Consider the following 18,803-nt stretch of genomic DNA (forward strand, 5'->3'; position numbering starts at 1 on the left):
CACAACTCCAGGTAATTTTTTTTCTACCAAAGAATTAATACCGTAAAAGCAAAACCAAAAATTAATGGCGGAATTGAATTAGCTCTAGTTTTACATTGCACAGTGAAGAGGGGCGCCATTTCAATTTTCATCTTAGGCAGCAGGAAAGCTAAAATCGGTCTTGTAGCTTCTTATTCGTAAATAAAGACCAAGAGGAAAAGAGATGACTTTTTTGTTTGTCTGTTTTATACCAATTGGTATAAAACTTTAAAACCAATATATATAGCATTTTTTTTGCAATTTTTCCCCTCTTTTCTAGTACATTGACTGGTAAAATCAATAGTATAGTTGAAAAATTCAACTCGTCCCCCAAATATCAAGCCCTATATTGATGGAAGAATGTGTCCAGAGTTTTGCTTTTCTGGACACATTTCTAAGACATTTTTTTTAATATTGAGGGCGCACAATTGTATTTGCACAATAATGTGGGAGCAGGAACAGGGGGAGCAGGAGCGGGGGGACCAGGAGCAGGGGGGAGCAGGAGCAGGGGGTGCAGGAGCAGGAGGAGCAGGGGGAGCAGGAGCAGGGGGAGCAGAAGCAGGGGGAGCAGGGGGAGCAGGAGGAGCAGAAGCTGGGGGGAGCAGGGGGAGCAGGAGCAGGGGGAGCAGGGGCATGGGAGGGAGCAGGAGCAGGGGAAGCAGGAGCGGTGGGGAGCAGGAGCGGGGGAGAGCAGGAGCAGGGGGAGCAGGGGCATAGGAGGGAGCAGGAGTGGGGGGAGCAGGAGCAGGGGGAGCAGGGGCATAGGAGGGAGCAGGAGCGAGGGGGAGCAGGAGCAGGGGGAGCAGGGAGCGGGGGGGAGCAGAACCGGGGGGAACAGAACCGGGGGGAGCAGGAGCAGTGGGAGCAGGAGCGGGGGGAGCAGGAGCGGGGGGGGGGAGCAGGAGAGAGGGGGAGCAGGACCGGGGGGGAGCAGGGGCGGGGGGAGCAGGGGCGGGGGGAGCAGGAGCAGGAGGGGGGTGGGAGCAGGAGCAGTGGCAGCAGGAGCGGGGGGAGCAGGAGCGGGGGGAGCAGGAGCGGGGGGGAGCAGGAGCAGGGTTAGAGCAGGAGCGGGGGGAGCAGGAGCAGTGGCAGCAGGAGCAGGGGGAGCAGGAGCGGGGGGAGCAGGGGCGGGGGGAGCAGGAGCGGGGTGGGAGCAGGAGCAGTGGGAGCAGGGGCGGGGGGAGCAGGAGCAGTGGGAGCAGGAGCGGGGGGAGCAGGAGCGGGGGGAGCAGGGGCGGGGGGAGCAGGGGCGGGGGGAGCAGGGGCGGGGGGAGCAGGAGCAGTGGGAGCAGGAGCGGGGGGAGCAGGAGCGGGGGGAGCAGGGGCGGGGGGAGCAGGAGCAGGGGGAGCAGGAGCAGGAGGGGGGTGGGAGCAGGAGCAGTGGCAGCAGGAGCGGGGGGAGCAGGAGCGGGGGGAGCAGGAGCGGGGGGGAGCAGGAGCAGGGTTAGAGCAGGAGCGGGGGGAGCAGGAGCAGTGGCAGCAGGAGCAGGGGGAGCAGGAGCGGGGGGAGCAGGGGCGGGGGGAGCAGGAGCGGGGTGGGAGCAGGAGCAGGGGGAGCAGGGGCAGGGGGAGCAGGAGCGGGGGGAGCAGGAGCGGGGGGAGCAGGAGCGGGGGGAGCAGGGGCGGGGGGAGCAGGAGCAGTGGGAGCAGGAGCAGGGGGAGCAGGAGCGGGGGGAGCAGGGGCGGGGGGGAGCAGGAGCAGGGGGAGCAGGAGCGGGGTGGGAGCAGGAGCAGTGGCAGCAGGAGCAGGGGGAGCAGGAGCGGGTTGAGCAGGAGCGGGGGGGAGCAGGAGCGGGGTTAGAGCAGGAGCAGGGGGAGCAGGACCGGGGTGGGCAGCAGGAGCGGGGGGAGCAGGAGCGGGGGGAGCAGGGGCGGGGGGAGCAGGAGCGGGGGGAGCAGGAGCAGTGGCAGCAGGAGCGGGGGGAGCAGGGGCGGGGGGAGCAGGAGCGGGGTGGGAGCAGGAGCAGTGGGAGCAGGGGCGGGGGGAGCAGGAGCAGTGGGAGCAGGAGCGGGGGGAGCAGGAGCGGGGGGAGCAGGGGCGGGGGGAGCAGGAGCAGGGGGAGCAGGAGCGGGGTGGGAGCAGGAGCAGTGGCAGCAGGAGCGGGGGGAGCAGGAGCGGGGGGAGCAGGAGCGGGGGGGAGCAGGAGCGGGGTTAGAGCAGGAGCGGGGGGAGCAGGACCGGGGGGAGCAGGACCGGGGTGGGCAGCAGGGGCGGGGGGGGAGCAGGACAGAGGGGGAGCAGGACCGGGGGGGAAGTAGGGGCGGGGTGGGAGCAGGAGCAGTGGGAGCAGACATCCCTCCCCACACAGAGATCCGGCATTTACCTACAAGGCTGTTTTGTTTATTTTCTGACTGCAAAAACATTCAGGAAAGTTATTATGTCTCCAGGATTAGGCTAACGCTACATGACATGAATGGAGGAGCACTGTCCTACTTTCAGCTTCATTCTTAAGACAAAATCAGTCCAGTGTCACACTAACGCTGCATTTTTACAGGAAAGAAAAAAAAATCCTTTGTGCTAAAAATATCCATCTCCATCGGAGACATTGGAACAATAAACAATCAAGAGGCAGCAGAAATGAAAGTGAGCTTTTAAAAGATTACCTTGGCAACAGTTTTGCCATCACAAATATTGGAGGCATCTTTCACTCCGTTAACTGAATCTCTCCTCTGCGGACATTGCTTCTTTTTGCGCGGTCGGCCTTTCAGGTTTGGGGCTGGAAAGAAATGAACATTAATGAATACAAAATGTGCACCCGGAATGATTGTATCTAATAAACGTGGCAGATGCTTAACGCTGAAGCTAGAAAACTAACACATATTTAACATCACGTGATTATACAGCAAATGTCAGAGCAAATCTATACATTTATCATGAGATTTCCCATCATTGAGTAGCTTGACCTGATGAGACTGGTGTACTTACTTTGAAAATCCTTGTTGGAAAAGCCTGTATAATCCTGACAATAAAATTATCATTTAAAGAGTATCAGATCCTCAGTCTAAGTGTATTAATGAGCTAAACTCATCTTTGACCATCTGGCTCCTCAGTGTCCCTCCTCCCTGCTGTGTCTGACATTTTACACTGCTCAGTACAAGCTGCAGCTATCAGTAAAACTGGGTGGGAGGAGACTGAATACTGTTGGACTCTTTAAATGGACATAACCTTTACATTATAACATGATGATTATACAGCCACTCTAACATACATTTTCAGAGTAAGTACATCCGTTTCATCAAGTCTAAAGATCTATTTAACAATATAATGAATTTGTACAGTTACATTTGGTGATAGATTGCTTTCAGGTACAAAATAATAGTTGAAATGTTTGTACAGGTATAGAAAAAAAAAGTATTTTTTATCTTTAAAAAAATACCCATATGTGCTGTAGAGTCCATGGATTGTTTTTGGTATGTGAATAACCTAAATAAATGAATGGACAGAACTGGTGCTGTTTCTAGGACAAGGGGACAAAACTTTAAGAAAGACTTTTTATAATAAAAGGCTCCAATACCTAAGTTTAAAAGTGGACATTTACTTTATATAACTTAGTATTACATAGACTGATGGTTTTTTTTGGCAAATAGTGTAAGGAGCTGCTCCTGAAACTATCAGCCAGTCAATTGTGCTTTCAGGCATTTTTTTTCTTATCTTATATTCCAAAAGTGTCAAAAACTATTCAGCATTCAGATCTGAAGAGCTCCAGGATGTTACATAACACAAGGATTTCCTGTGCTTTTTGTAGTAATATAGTGAAATATAACATTCACAAAGAAGTTCCATAACTTTCCATAAACCCAGACTGGACAAAGCCATAAACTAATATAAAACCAAAATTAGAATTTACTCATAAAATTGATATTAAGAATAAAATAAAAAACATCTTTAAATTTTCACATTGGCTATGGGGGCTTTTGTAGATTCATATTTCCTTTTGTTTCAGGAAACAACACATGTACATAGCCACAATGTGCAGACTCCAACTCTATCTTTTGTATTGAATCAGCTAATGAGCATGTGCAAATGTCATTGCGAAAGGAGTGGGAGCAGGGTCAGATATCACATTGCCGCTTTTGTTTGGTGGATCCTGTGTTATCAGCTGAGTATAGAGGTGATACCTGTGAGTATATTCCTGCCCCTGATGACAAAAAAATTTCTGAAAGGTCTTCCTGAAAAGACAGGAGGTAGGAGTCTAAAAAAGCTCAGGGGTCAGGGTAAATGTTTCACGATTACTATTTTTATTTTTAAGTAAAGAATGAGATATAAAAAAAATAAAAAATTTTCAATTCACATAACACAAAAATCTATTTTAAACAATAGCTCATTCTCTATTTTCTGACAATAGATTTATTTATTCTTTCTTGTTTTTGCCGCGGCCATAATTTATTTAACTTACTATTCTACTTGGCTGTATCTAGCATTGTTTTATATATACAGTATATACGGTGTATATATATATATATATATATATATACACACACAGTATATATATATATATACATATACATATATATATATATATATATACCTATATATTTGTATATATATATATATATATATATATACATACAGTATATATATACATATATTTTTTTGCATATATATATATAATATTTATATATCAATATCCAATTAGAAATATTATATATAAATGTGTATATATATATATATATATATATATATATATATATATATACTGTGTATATATAGGAGAATATAAAGGAGAAGGCAGAGAAGGTTATTAACCTCTTCTGTCTTCTTCCCAGCATTCCATACACTGTATCTTCTTTTATTAAATTTTAAGAGCTTTAGCTTCACATTGTAAATTTACAATAGCCCTAACAGAACCAATTGCCAGAAATTTATGGATGCTTGGTCATTATTAGTTTAAAGTTCTAAGGTTTTCCTGTCCAGTAAACTATCAAACTTGTACTCAACTGAGTCATCATCAGTCTACCATGTGATCGTCTGATGCATAACATGGCAGTGATACATAGGAGAATTGTCAGGCTCAGGTGTTGCTCCATGTAAAACAAGCTTTAAGGTCAAACTCACATTTGTATATAAAAATTTGCACTGATTTTCATCCGGAAATGTTGGAGGAGTGAAATCTGTTTGGTATTTGATTATTTTTTCGCCTATCTTCCTTTTTTGTTCTCAGCAACTATTATTTTACAATCATTTACAGAACTATATACAGTGTTCTATGCTACAGAATGGTAATGTATCCGTAAAAAACAGATGCCACTAGTATGGCCCGTCTGCCGTCCGATTTAGTCCTTGCACCCATAGTCTTGCGTTGGCGAGTCTCATTCGACATACGCGGCCATACGCAGCATTCTGCGACTTTTTCCTCAGTCCGAAAACAGCGGAGGAGAATCTCGCAGATCAGCACAGCCTCATTGACTAACATTGGTGCGAGTGCAATCAGATTTTGTATCGCATTGCATTCGGCATATTTATACGCAAATGTGAGAGAACCGCGAACCAAAGAAAGAGTTTTAAGGCGAAAAGCACTTTACTATTTTGAGGAAACCAAGGAACAATCTGACACCAGGTTTTGTCGCCCGTAATCTGCCAATCAGCAGAGTGACTCCCCTTCATTGTCCCACTCTGTGCTATTTTGGACTAGTTACCATTTCGCTTACATCCGTTATTGTGCAATAAGAATGAACAATTAGAAACATATAAAGAAGAAATTCCTGGGGAAACGTTCTTAATTACAGAACCCCTGTGGCCAAATCAGAACAAGGACTTGGAAGAACCTTAGACAAGTCACGCACGAAACAATTGTTACTAGTCCCCAGGCACGCATAACTCAACTTATACATTTGCATTGAATTCAATAAACTCATTTTGAATCCATGGACAGTGAAATGCCTCCTTTCAATCATTTAATGATCTTTTATTTCAGTTTCCCCAAACCTTATAATCATGAAAAATACAAGATTAAGCTTTAACAGTCTGCAGCTAATTTCATGCCCAAACTCACCTAATCCCCTAGCTGGTCTCTATTTTTTAACAATGTCATGTCATCATATGAACACTGCAGGCAATCACAGACAGCAGTGGTCACATGTATCAACATGTCATCACTGGAGCTGGAAGAACATACAATGCTCAAGGGACAAGGAAAACCTTGGCAAGGCAGTGCAGAATATTTGCAAGGTTTTTCTTTTTGGCTATTAATTTTTGGAATCCACATCTACAGTAGGATCTGCACCAGTTGCTGCTGAATCCCCTACAAATTTGATGGATTTGCTTAAGGAAAATTTCCGTTAGCAATTCTGACCTTTGCAGATCAAGTCACATATAGTTTTTCACTGTTAATGACGTCTAATGGTTGAGAAACTCTGTTCTATAGCCCTCATTGGGTAGTCTCAAGGCCAAGGGCAGACAAATCATTGGTGCAACCTGTGCAGCTAAAATGAGGCCCAAGAGATAAATGGGACACTACCACCTCTAAAGTAAGTCAAATTTTGCATTATTATGAGTAGAGATGAGCAAACCCGAACAGTAAAGTTTGGTGTTCGAACTCGAACACTGATTTTTTTTTGTAAAGTCTGTGTTTGGTATGGAGTTCAGGTGCTTCACCACTTGATCGAGCATCGCTGTGCTCAGGTATGCTCGGTGCTCAATCCAGTGGAAGCTGCTTGCACTGTTTGAATGTCTCACGCTGAGGGTAACAATAGCGTGATCAGATGTAGTGTGCATCCAAAAAAATGAAAAAAAAAAACCTCGTTCACCCGCCCCTGGAAGTGTTTTGTTTATGGCGGGCTGTACGTGGGTGATGAGTCGAACTGTCCAATCAGTGACTTCCAATGGAGTTCAAGGCAAGTTTGGGTCCCAAACCGAACTTTATCTAAAGTCCGGCTGAACCCGGACTCCAATGGAGTTTAGGTCAACTCCGGGGCCAGAACTGAACTTTATCCAAAAACCGGCTGAACCTGCTGAACCTGAACTTCAATGAGTCTGCTCATCTCTAATTATGAGGTATTGGACTGAAAAGTGCCCATATACTGTTCTTGACAAAGGACACCCTTCTGTCTGTGTCCATCAGTGCACAAGGTTATTGCTAAAATATAAAACTAATAGGAAAATAATGCCACTTCAATTAATTTATTATTATAGACCACCAGCACATTGATGAGGGCTACCAAGAGGTTGAAAAGACACTAGGAGGGTTGTGACCATTTGGGCTCGCTCACACCACTGTATTTTTAGTAGGAGTGCGATCCAATATTTTGTCCAATGTTATTCTGTGGAACCGTGTACAAGTTCGTTGGAGGGAAAAAGTCACAGCATGTCCGAGTTGCCTCCTTCAAGTGAACCTATCACCGGATGTCTATAATACACACCTATCGGTTGGTGCGGAGCAGACTGGCTGGATGGCCATCTTTGTTCTCTGGGTCCATACCTCCTCTTTCGGCCATCTTTGTCCTCCTTCTTCTGAAGCTAGTGTGGATGACTCGTTCTACGTCATCTACACTAACCGACATTAAGATCCTGCGCAGGCATACTACAATACTTTGATCTGTCCTACTCAGGGCAGATCAAAGTGCGCCTGGATCTCAATGTTGGCTAAGGCTTGTGTGTATGACGTAGTACGCGTCAACCACACTAGCTTCAGAAGGAGGACAAAGATGGCCGAAAGAGTAGGAGCGGACCCAGAGAATGGAGACGCCCACCTGACCAGTCTGCTCCGCACCGACCATTAGGTGAGTATTATAAACATCCAGTGACAGGTTCCCTTTAAATCAGATCGCACTCAATCAATGTCTCCGTAAGACAAAGCAGACCACACTTGGATGACTGAGTGCCGTCCGATTTTCACGGACTGACAGAATGGAGAAGATGGAGAATTTATTTTTTTTTCGATCTACTATTGGATCACATTTTGATCAAACTTTGGTCAGATTCTGATCAGAGTGGGATTAACATAATTGATGAGAAATGAGATGAGGGATAAATGGGATTCTTTACACTAGTGTCAGGATCATAATCACTCTGTATATACTGCAGAATAAATGGAAATAAAACAAAGCCCTCCAAGATGTAGTTAATGTATTTTTTCCCTAATTACAGACCTATTAAATGTCACGCTTCAGTTATATCTCAGGCTTGCATACTATACATTAAAACCACTTTGTCTTCATCAAACCATCTTCTAATTGGCGAATGTCAATGAGGATCACGAAATGGCTCTCCGCAGGACTCCGCTCAATGTGTAAGTAGCATATTATTTCATGAAAGGCATGTCAAAGGTAAAAAAAAAAGATCCAAACAAGGAATGTGTCACCTGAATGGCAATTATTAACATTTAATGAGTAATGTTCTCTCTAGTACTTTGCAAATAAATGCAACTGACAAACAAGAATTTATCAGAAGCCGCGTTACAAATATGACTTTCTACAGCGGCTGACTCACTACGCTGACATTTTCATGTATGACTAATCGCTTACTAGAAATACTGTACTTTCTCTAAGGAGATGTTGATTCATTGGCTTATTACTAAAGTTTTGCTTTTTTTGTTACCAACTTTTCTTCTTCTAATCTGTATTGGAACAGAATGCACAAAACCTAAAAATGGCCAACGGCTCCGATCGGACAATCTCATTCATCAACGCCGTCGTAAACTGATGATTGTATGGAATGCTATGATTTCTAAGAATGAGAAAATTAAAAAAAAAAAACTAAATAAAAATAATAAACAAAACAGGGCTGACCAATAAATAACCTATCCATGTTAACTGCTGGCTGACGTAACTCATTAATGTATTTCCTAAATTTGGTCATTTATTTGCAAAAGTTGAATAATAACAGAGACTGTCACTGAGTAATCACGAAAACAGATAACAGACGTCAAAGCATAGTGCCAAGACAATTAAATTTCCTACCTCGTAGAGCTGCAATCACTCACAATCTCGGTGACATATTGTATATACATAGGCCATGCCAGGAAACATCATCTTAAAGCATCACATCAGCTCTTTTTTTTCACCGCTGGAGTGGTGGTTTAAACCTAAGTCCACGGCCCCCTATCTTATACTCCAAAACTTCTCCCGAGCTGCACCAATCCTCTGGAATGCTCTACCCCAAGAAATTAGGAGGAATCACAACTTACTCAGCTTCAGACACTTCCTAAAAACACATCTTTTTAGGGTGGCCTATCACACTACCTAATCAAATTCAATTCACATAGTCCCTCCACGACTTCTCATAATTCTCTGTCAAACTCCACTGCACCGAAAACCATCACAAAGACTGGCAAATGACTAGTTTATGCAGCCTTTATCTATCCCCCATTTCTTTGAGATGTCTGAATTGTCGTAAATAAGCACCGGTACCTTCTGTCACCCCCACCTCATTGTAGATTGTAAGTTCTTGTGAGCAGGGTTGTCTTTTTTGCTCTAATTATTGTATCTTCTATAACTGTTACTTGCTTGTATATGAACCTCTGAATTGTAAAGCGCTGTGGAATATGTTGGAGCTAAAGAAATAAATATTATTATACCCCCCTCTGCATCTTCTTCTATTATTGTCAGTTTTAGGCAGTTTGTGACCTGCCGGCAGCTCCAGTGTTTCATGGGGCGCGCTGGAGGTCACTCTTCAATAAAAGTCTATGAGAGCCTTGCTCTGGCCTTGTTCTCGCTCTCGTAGACTTGTATTGAGCACTTGTGATGTAACTTCTGCTTTCCAGCCAGTCAGAAGTTATGGGCACAAGATGGCGTTGCGGGACCACAGCGATACCACTAAAAAGTGAAAAAGTCGGAGGGTGAGTATAAGACCGGGGGCAGCGAATTAAATTAAAAGTCCTACTCCAATGGTGGAAAATGCTGGAGTGGCGCTTCAGTGCTTCCTAAGACTATATCACTTACATATAGTACATAGATATAAACATTCTGCATTGTTACATTGATGAAAAACTCAACATGAAACTTATCAGGCCTACTGTATCTATAGAAATTTATACTGGTGCCCATTAAGAGTGAGTCAACACGTTGATATACGCGGTGCATAGAGAGTCCAGTCCGGTCTCTGGTTTAGCAACATGGAAGAAAAAGCGAGGAAATTCCAACAACCGCAGAGAGATATTCAATCTATATTAAAATATCACATTTACTGGAAAAAAAAAGGTAAAAAGGGAATTAAAAAGGACATCATGATGCTATTCAGATCCACGCGTTTCGAGTAAAAACACTTAGTCTGAAGGAAATGTTGTTGAAATGAGTTCAAATATATAGGTACTAGATCAAATATATAGGAACTTTCTGGGATCTAGTATCTATATATTTGAGCTCATTTCAACATTTTCTTAGGACAAAGAGTGTTTTTACGTGAAACGCGTGGCCCTGAATAGCATCATGATGTCATTTTTAATTCCCTTTATAACTTTTTTTTTCCAATAAATGTGATGTTTTAATATGGATTGAATGTCTCTCTACGGTTGCTGGATTTTCTTCGCTTTTTCTTTAATGTTGCCCATTAATAGTGCTGGAGACCCTCATTAAGTTTGAGTTGCGTCTCCAATAGAATAAAAAACATAGAAGAGAGTTTATGAGTTGCCTCAATATAGACAATCGCAATATAGAACATACTCTATTCTTTACACTCTTCACCTACATTGTTTAATTAACAGACAATGTGATAACCAAATTGAACGGATGTTGCTTACTCACAAAAATTCATCCCATAGTGGCTGCCACTAGGTGTCTCCCTTCTGTCTAGTTTGTTGTTCCCTGCCTGTTGTTAAGTGTAATCCGTATACAGCAGCAGACACACCATAAAGGCATAACTGAGATGCATCCTATTGGATAATGACAAGTGCAATGCATGCTGGGAAGAAGGAGAAAGGAAGTTTTAGCACCTATAATGCTGGCAGAATGCTGACAGAGGTGAACTGACTATTTAAATCTAAAGTTGCAGAGTAAAGTTGTTGGGGGAGGGGTTGATTTTGTAAAATAAAACAGATACACTTTAAAGGGAATCTGTCACCACTTTGACCTTTTTACATTGTTAATATGGGCATACAGGTTATAGAACGCTAAAACACCATACCTTTATGTCTCATATCAGATGCCTTATTGTGGAAAAATCATCTTTTATCACTTTATATAAATGATCTCTTCCAGTCTATGGGGCGGATGCAGCCTGGAAGATAACTCCGCCTCCAGAGATTATTTTAAATAGAAGGGGCGTCACCAGTGTGACCCAAGTAACTGACACTGAACAGGAGTAATGACATTTCACTTCGTGCAATCACATTTTTTTCAGCTCACTGATCTCTGCCTCATTGCAGCAATCTTGCAACCCTGTCTGCCTGTGAGATGGAGGCTGAAGCTGAGAGGAACCTGCAGAAGTGTCAGTTATAATCACACACAGCTCTACAGTGAGAGCAGAGAGCGGCTGTCACACATCACACTGGTAATGTCCCTGTTATTTATAATAATCTCTGCAGGCAGATTTATCTTCCAGGCTGCATCCGCCCCATAGCCTGGAAGAGCTCATTTACATACAGTCTTAAAACATGAGATTTCCACAACAAGGCACCTGATATAAGACTGACAGGGATGGCTTTTTTCAACATTCTATAACCTATATGCCCAAATTAATAGTTTAAAAAGGTCAAAATAGTGACCAGCGTCGGACTGCCTACCGGAGGAATCTCCAGTAATACCAGGCCTGGCTGCGGTTACCTGCACTGAACTCTAGAGCTCTCACCTGAGCTCCGGAGTGCAGCCTGGACTGAACCGTGAGCGCCGACTGATTGATTCCCCGGCGATTGCGGTTCAGTTCATGACAGCTGCAGACAGGCCGGGCTGCACTCCGGAACTGTTACCTGAGCTCCAGATTGCATCCCGGCCTGTCTTCAGCTGTCATGAACTGAACCGCAATCGCCGGGGAATCAATCACTCGGTGCTCGCGGTTCAGTCCATGCTGCACTCCGGAGCTCAGGTGACAGCTCCAGAGTTCAGTGCATGTAACCGCGCCCAGGCCTGGTATTACTGGAAATTCCTCCGGTAGCCAGTCCGATGCTGATGGTGACAGATTACCTTTAAGGCCTATCCAGTGATGTCTGACAATTGCCATCATTTGGCTACTAGTAATTATGTGTTTTGGACATAGAAAATGCAAGATTGAGGTGTATGTAGATACAGGCATGGGTCAGTAGGAGACATTCAACGGCTTCTTTTGGACAGCCATAAATAATTTCACCCAAAATGTAGTATAGACACTCAATCTTTTCATGTTCCTGAGTTTGCAGTGAGTCTTGACGTATATTGGCAAAAACCCCGCTATGTAAAAAATTCTTAATTTCTGAAGCACTTCAATTTTATTGTGATCCATAATCTGCTTATGGCACCTGTAACCAGCCCCAAACTTCAATCATCATCTTAAATTTCTAATAATATGTTCATCCCTTGTATCCAGCTGTGAGAATGTGAGAAGTGCACCATCTTGGAAGGAAGGATTAACCCATTAATGGCCATCTTCTAATTTCTGTATGACTCCTCCTTTGTGATAAACTAATTAGGAATAAAGAACCAAATACAATTTAGGTCACAGCCAATATAATACGTACTAATACAATACATCATGTTATAAATGAAAGTGCCTCCTGACATGTGCTTCGGTTATTGGTATAGATTATAGAGGCCATTACTCCTATAGCTTCCCATCTCATACAGTATTTACACATCTCTATGCCTGCATTGCTTTTACAGGACCATTCCATTATGCAAGTCACCATATATTTATACACAGGCACTCCTCTATACGGCTGTGTTCATGTGTCCAGTAGTCATCCGTTAGAACGGATCCAGCAACAATGGAGGAAAAGTTTCTTTCTTGTCCACATTTGAAAAAATTGATTTTTGCAGGATCCGTTTTTTAACATTGGGGTCTATGGAAAACGGATCCGTTAATGGATCACTATGTAGCCATCTGTTTTTCCCTCATTTGTAATGCATCCGTTTTTTCTTACAGGATCAGTTCCAAATGGAAGATAAACAGCAATCTGTTAACGGATCCGTTTTCCATAGACTCCAATGTTAAAAAATAAATAAATACGGATCCGGCTGAAATATTTAAAAACAGACTAAAAAGTTTTGTTTGCGGAACTTTTTTGTTAACGGACTGCTGGACCTGTTCTAACGGATGATTCCTGGATATGTGAACTCTGCCTCAGTAATAATCCTGGCAAGAAGTCACATACAACCGTCATTATTTAGCGATCATATAACCATTCACTTAAACATTATTCATTAACAGCACAAGAAAAACAAAGCAGCAATTACAAGAGTATAAATAAGCCAAGTGCCAACATAACACTGAAAAAAACAAACAATTGGTCCATTACTGACATTTCCACATTTGCAAGAATGGCAGTCACCTGCATCTGTGCAACAGCAGCCTAATGCGCCCAAACACTGGGGACCATAATGATCAGCAATTACCTGACAGGAACACAATGGCTGCCATGTCTTTACAGGGCACAGATGATTGACAACTCATTGTGATATCAGTCTTTACAATGCAAACACGATAATTACATGCAAATTGCTTCCATTGTGAAAGAAAACCACAGGGGCCAAGCCAAGCATGACATACAATAGCATGGGTGGTGTGTGCTCACTTACCAATAAACGTTATCTGTCTATCCATCCATTCATCCATCCATCCACCCATCCATCCCCATCCATCCATCTATCCATCCCCATCCACCCATCCATCCCCATCCATCCATCTATCCATCCCCATCCATCCCCATCCATCCATCCATCCATCCATCCATCTATCCATCCCCATCCATCCCCATCCATCCATCTATCCATCCCCATCCACCCATCCATTCATTCATCCAAACTAATCCATCCAACTACCCATCCACCCACTCACCCACCCATCCCTTTAATTATTTGCACTGCGGAATAAATTCCATAATACTGAGGGATTACATTATCCATCCATCCATCCGTCCGTCCGTCCATCTGTCCGTCCATCCGTCTGTCCATCCATCCATCCATCCACCCACCCATCCATCCACCCATCCATCCATCCATCTATCTATACACCCATCCATCCAACTATCCATCAATCTATCCACTCAACCATCCATCCACGCATCCATCCACCCATTCATCCATCCATCCATCCATCCATCCGTCCGTCCAACTATCCATCCTTCTATATACTCAACCATCCATCCACGCATCCACCCACCCATTCATCCATCCATCCATCCATCCAACTATCCATCCATCTATATATTCAACCATCCATCCACGCATCCACCCACCCATTCATCCACCCACCCATCCATCCGTCCATCCGTCTATCCATCCATCCAACTATCCATTCATCTATATACTCAACCATCCATCCACGCATCCACCCACCCATCCATTCATCCATCCATCCAATCCATCCATTCATCCATCCACCCATCCATCCATCCATCCATCCATCCATCTATCCATCCGTCCGTCCATCCATCTATCTATCCACCCATCCATCCAACTATCTATCCATCTATATACTCAACCATCCATCCACGCATCCGCCCACCCATTCATCCATACACCCATCCATCCGTCCATCCGTCTATCCATCCATCCAACTATCCATTCATCTATATACTCAACCATCCATCCACGCATCCACCCACCCATCCATTCATCCATCCAATCCATCCATTCATCCATCCACCCATCCATCCATCCATCTATCCGTCCGTCCATCCATCTATCTATCCACCCATCCATCCAACTATCTATCCATCTATATACTCAACCATCCATCCACGCATCCACCCACCCATTCATCCACCCACCCATCCATCCGTCTATCCATCCATCCATCCAACTATCCATTCATCTATATACTCAACCATCCATCCACGCATCCACCCACCCATCCATTCATCCATCCATCCATCCAATCCATCCATTCATCCATCCACCCATCCATCCATCCATCCATCCATCCATCTATCCGTCCGTCCATCCATCTATCTATCCACCCATCCATCCAACTATCTATCCATCTATATACTCAACCATCCATCCATGCATCCACCCACCAATCCATTCATCCGCCCACCCACCCACCTATTCATCCATCCATCCATCCACCCACCCACCCACACATCTATCCATCCATCTAGCCACCCATCCATCCACCTATCCATCCTACCCAGCCATCCATATATTCACCCATCCCTTTTATTATCTGGACTGCAGAATGAATGGATGGGTAATGTAATCCCTCACTATTATGTACAATACTGAGGGATTACATTACCCATTCATCCATCCATCCATCCATCTATCCACCCAACCATCCATCCATCTATCCACCCATCCATCCATGCACCCATCCATTCATCTACTCATCTATCCACCTATCCATCCATCTACCCAATCATCCATCCACTCATCCCTTTAATTATTTGCACTACAGAATGAATTCCATAATACTGAGGTATTACATTATCCATCCACCCAGCCATCCATCCACCCATCCATCCATCCATTCACCCATTTATCGACTCACCCATCCATCCTCCCATCCATCCATCCACCCATTTATCCATCCACTCACCCATCCATCCAGCCATTTATCCACCCACCCAGCCACCCATCCATCCATCCATCCATGCATCCATCCATCCATCTATCCATCCACCCATCCATCCATCTATCCATCCACCCATTTATCCACCCACCCACCCATCCATCCACCCACCCATTTATCCACCCACCCACCCATTTACCCACCCACCCACCCACCCATTTATCCATCCACCCATCCATCCATCCACCCATTTAGCCATCCATCCATTTAACCATCCATCCATCCACCCATCCATCCATCCATTTATCCACCCACCCATCCATCCATCCACCCATTTATCCACCCACCCATCCATCCATCCACCCACCCATCCACCCATCATCCATCCATCCATCCACCCACCCACTCATCTATCCACCCATTTATCCACCCACCCATCCATCCACCCACCCATCCATCCATCCATCCATCCATCCATCCATCCACCCATTTATCCACCCACCCATCCATCCATCCATCCATCCACCAATCCATTCATTTATCCACCCACCCACCCATCCATCCATCCACCCACCCACCCATCCATCCATCCACCCACCCATCCACCCACCCATCCATCCACCCATTTATCCACCCATCCATCCATCCACCCACCCATCCATCCATCCATCTATCCACCCATTTATCCACCCACCCATCCATCGATCCATCGATCCATCCATCCATCCATCCACCCACCCATCCATCCATCCACCCATCTACCATCCATTCATCCATCCACCCATCCGTCCACCCATCCCTTTAATTATTTTCACTAAAGAACGAATTCCATAATACTGAGGGATTACATTTTGTTACTAATTAATAAACTGGCTGTAATTTCTGCATAAATATTATTTTCCCAATCTGCTGAGAAATAATTATATTTTGTTAATTATTACTTTTCTTGGCTGTAATAAGACACTGTGTCTCGTGACGATCCACCTCACAATATACACAGAGAATATTGCAGAGCGCTGTCCTTATTGACATGCCCATCAATAATTGACGTAATAATTGACGAGGCATACAAGTCATCCTGCGGTGATCGGCCAACTCGCAGTCTATCCATCATTTTTATAAGCAGCAAACGCTGACGTATCACAAATGATCCCTTCACTTTTTTTAGGAACGCTGATAACAGCACCATGTGCACCTCCCAATTCCCCTTCCACGATTCCTCTGTATGAGCTCAAACTATCAAATCACATTACATGGTATATATTAATACAAGTAACCATGGAGCAGCAAAAACCATCGGAGAGCTCAATCAATCACCGGCTGCTGAATGACACGGCACCGTGATGTAAAGGACGCTCTACTCTCTTGGTACATATTATTCAACACAAAAAAAACAAACAAAAATAAATCCGAGGAGCTGTCAGCCCCGACTCGGCAGCGGATCCATCGTCCCTCCTAATTGTTTTCACTTTACATTTGTCACAGAGGGCTGGGAACACTCTTTGACGTGTTACATTTACATTTTAATCAGTCTGCAAATACCGGGCAATTTGGCACTCACAGAAAAATCTTTCTTTGGCAAAGACTTTTTTTTTCCCCCTATCAAAGAACTCAAGACGTCAAGCAGATTGTCACAAGGAGGTTGCTATTGTCCGAGCATCTCGCCTCCAAACACACAGCAACGTCACCAAGAACACAACAAGCCCCTTCTTAAAGTTTGCAGCCCCAAAACTAACAAGACATAAAACATGCAAATTCAGCTTAAAGAAAAAAAAGAAGAAAAAACATTAGATAAAAGTGGCATTACCCATTCCGGACGACTAGCATCTGTCTCACTTATATCAGTTCTCAAGAAGGCTACACTGCATGACTGCCCATTAATCCCTGGAAGTCTCGACTTGGTGGGATGTGAGCTTAACACAAAATGAACACTTTGAGGATCTGCTGCGCGCTTACAACTCCCCTCCCCCTCAGCTACAGTACATTACTCGTATAAACACAGATTACATTAGTGGCTAGGAGTGGAATGACTTTGCCGGCTGCCGGTTGGGGCTGCCCTACACCACCTTTTCAATGTAGGTTATGACATTTTGCCTTAATTGTTCTTTTTTTTCCCTCTCTGCCCTCTTGGCGGCCTCTGCACTTTATATAGTTTTCATCCCAGCTGACATCACAAAAAGCTAAAAACAAATCCACCATGGGAACAAAACCAAAGTGTTAACTGTTTGCAGGCACCGAATGTACGAGACTTGGCACTCGGATAACAAGCGAAGAAGACTTGGTGCGAGGACTCCGAACACCACGAGACTCTGATTAAAGGACAGATTCTCATCCAGGAGAGGATGACGAGTGACATGATAATAATAAGATCTATTTATATAGCACCAACATATTCCGCAGCATTTAACAATTAGGCAGAAACATGATAAGGCAATAAAAAAATAATAAAAACAATACAAAGTAACACAGTACACCAATTACCGGAGGAGTGAGGGTTATACTCACAAACTAAGGGTACCGTCACACTTTAGCGACACTCCAGTGATCCCACCAGCGATCTGACCTGGTCAGGATTGCTGGTGCGTCGTTACATGGTCGCTGGTGAGCTGTCAATCAGGCAGATCTCACCAGCGACCAGCCCCCAGCCAGCAGCGACGCGTGGAAGCGATGCTGCGCTTGGTAGCTAAGGTAAATATCGGGTAACCAAGCAAAGCACTTCGCTTGGTTACCCGATATTTACCTTGGTTACCAGCACACACCGCTTAGCGCTGGCTCCCTGCAGATTACACATCGGGTTAATAAGCAAACCGCTTTGCTTACTTACCCGATGTGTACTCCGGCTACGTGTGCAGGGAGCAGGGAGCCAGCACTGGCAGCCTGAGAGCGGCGTACGCTAGTAACCAAGGTAAATATTGGGTAACCAAGCAAAGGGCTTTGCTTGGTTACCCGATATTTACCTTGGTTACAGCTTACCGCAGGCTGCCAGAAGCCTGCTCCCTACTCCCTGTACATTCAGATCGTTACTCTCTGTGTGCTTCACAGTGGGAGAGCAACATCCAAAAAATGAACCAGCACTGTGTGTAATGAGCAGCGATCTCACAGCAGGGGCCAGGTTGCTGCTTAGTGTCACACACAGCGAGATCGCTAATGAGGTCACTGCTGCGTCACAAAAAACGTGACTCAGCAGCGATCTCGCTATGTGAGAATT

At 44.6% G+C, this 18,803-nt stretch overlaps 1 protein-coding gene across 2 annotated transcripts in view; it reads right to left on the reverse strand.

Moving 5' to 3' along the window:
• Positions 1 to 18,803, reverse strand: part of ARID5B (AT-rich interaction domain 5B) — a 447,066-nt gene that overhangs the window by 98,167 nt on the left and 330,096 nt on the right. Inside the window, exons 1-2 of one of the 2 annotated variants that reach the window (XM_075348662.1) lie at positions 17,403 to 17,520; positions 2,623 to 2,735 (exon numbers count right to left, since the gene is read on the reverse strand). In XM_075348662.1, the coding sequence (XP_075204777.1) occupies positions 2,623 to 2,735; positions 17,403 to 17,406 (117 nt within the window). In that variant the 5' untranslated portion in view covers positions 17,407 to 17,520. Of the gene's footprint in view, positions 1 to 2,622; positions 2,736 to 17,402; positions 17,521 to 18,803 lie in introns of those variants that run through there. The other variant, XM_075348661.1, reaches the window with a different exon arrangement.

Source organism: Anomaloglossus baeobatrachus, chromosome 5 (assembly GCF_048569485.1).
Source record: "Anomaloglossus baeobatrachus isolate aAnoBae1 chromosome 5, aAnoBae1.hap1, whole genome shotgun sequence".
Classification (NCBI taxonomy): domain Eukaryota; kingdom Metazoa; phylum Chordata; class Amphibia; order Anura; family Aromobatidae; genus Anomaloglossus; species Anomaloglossus baeobatrachus.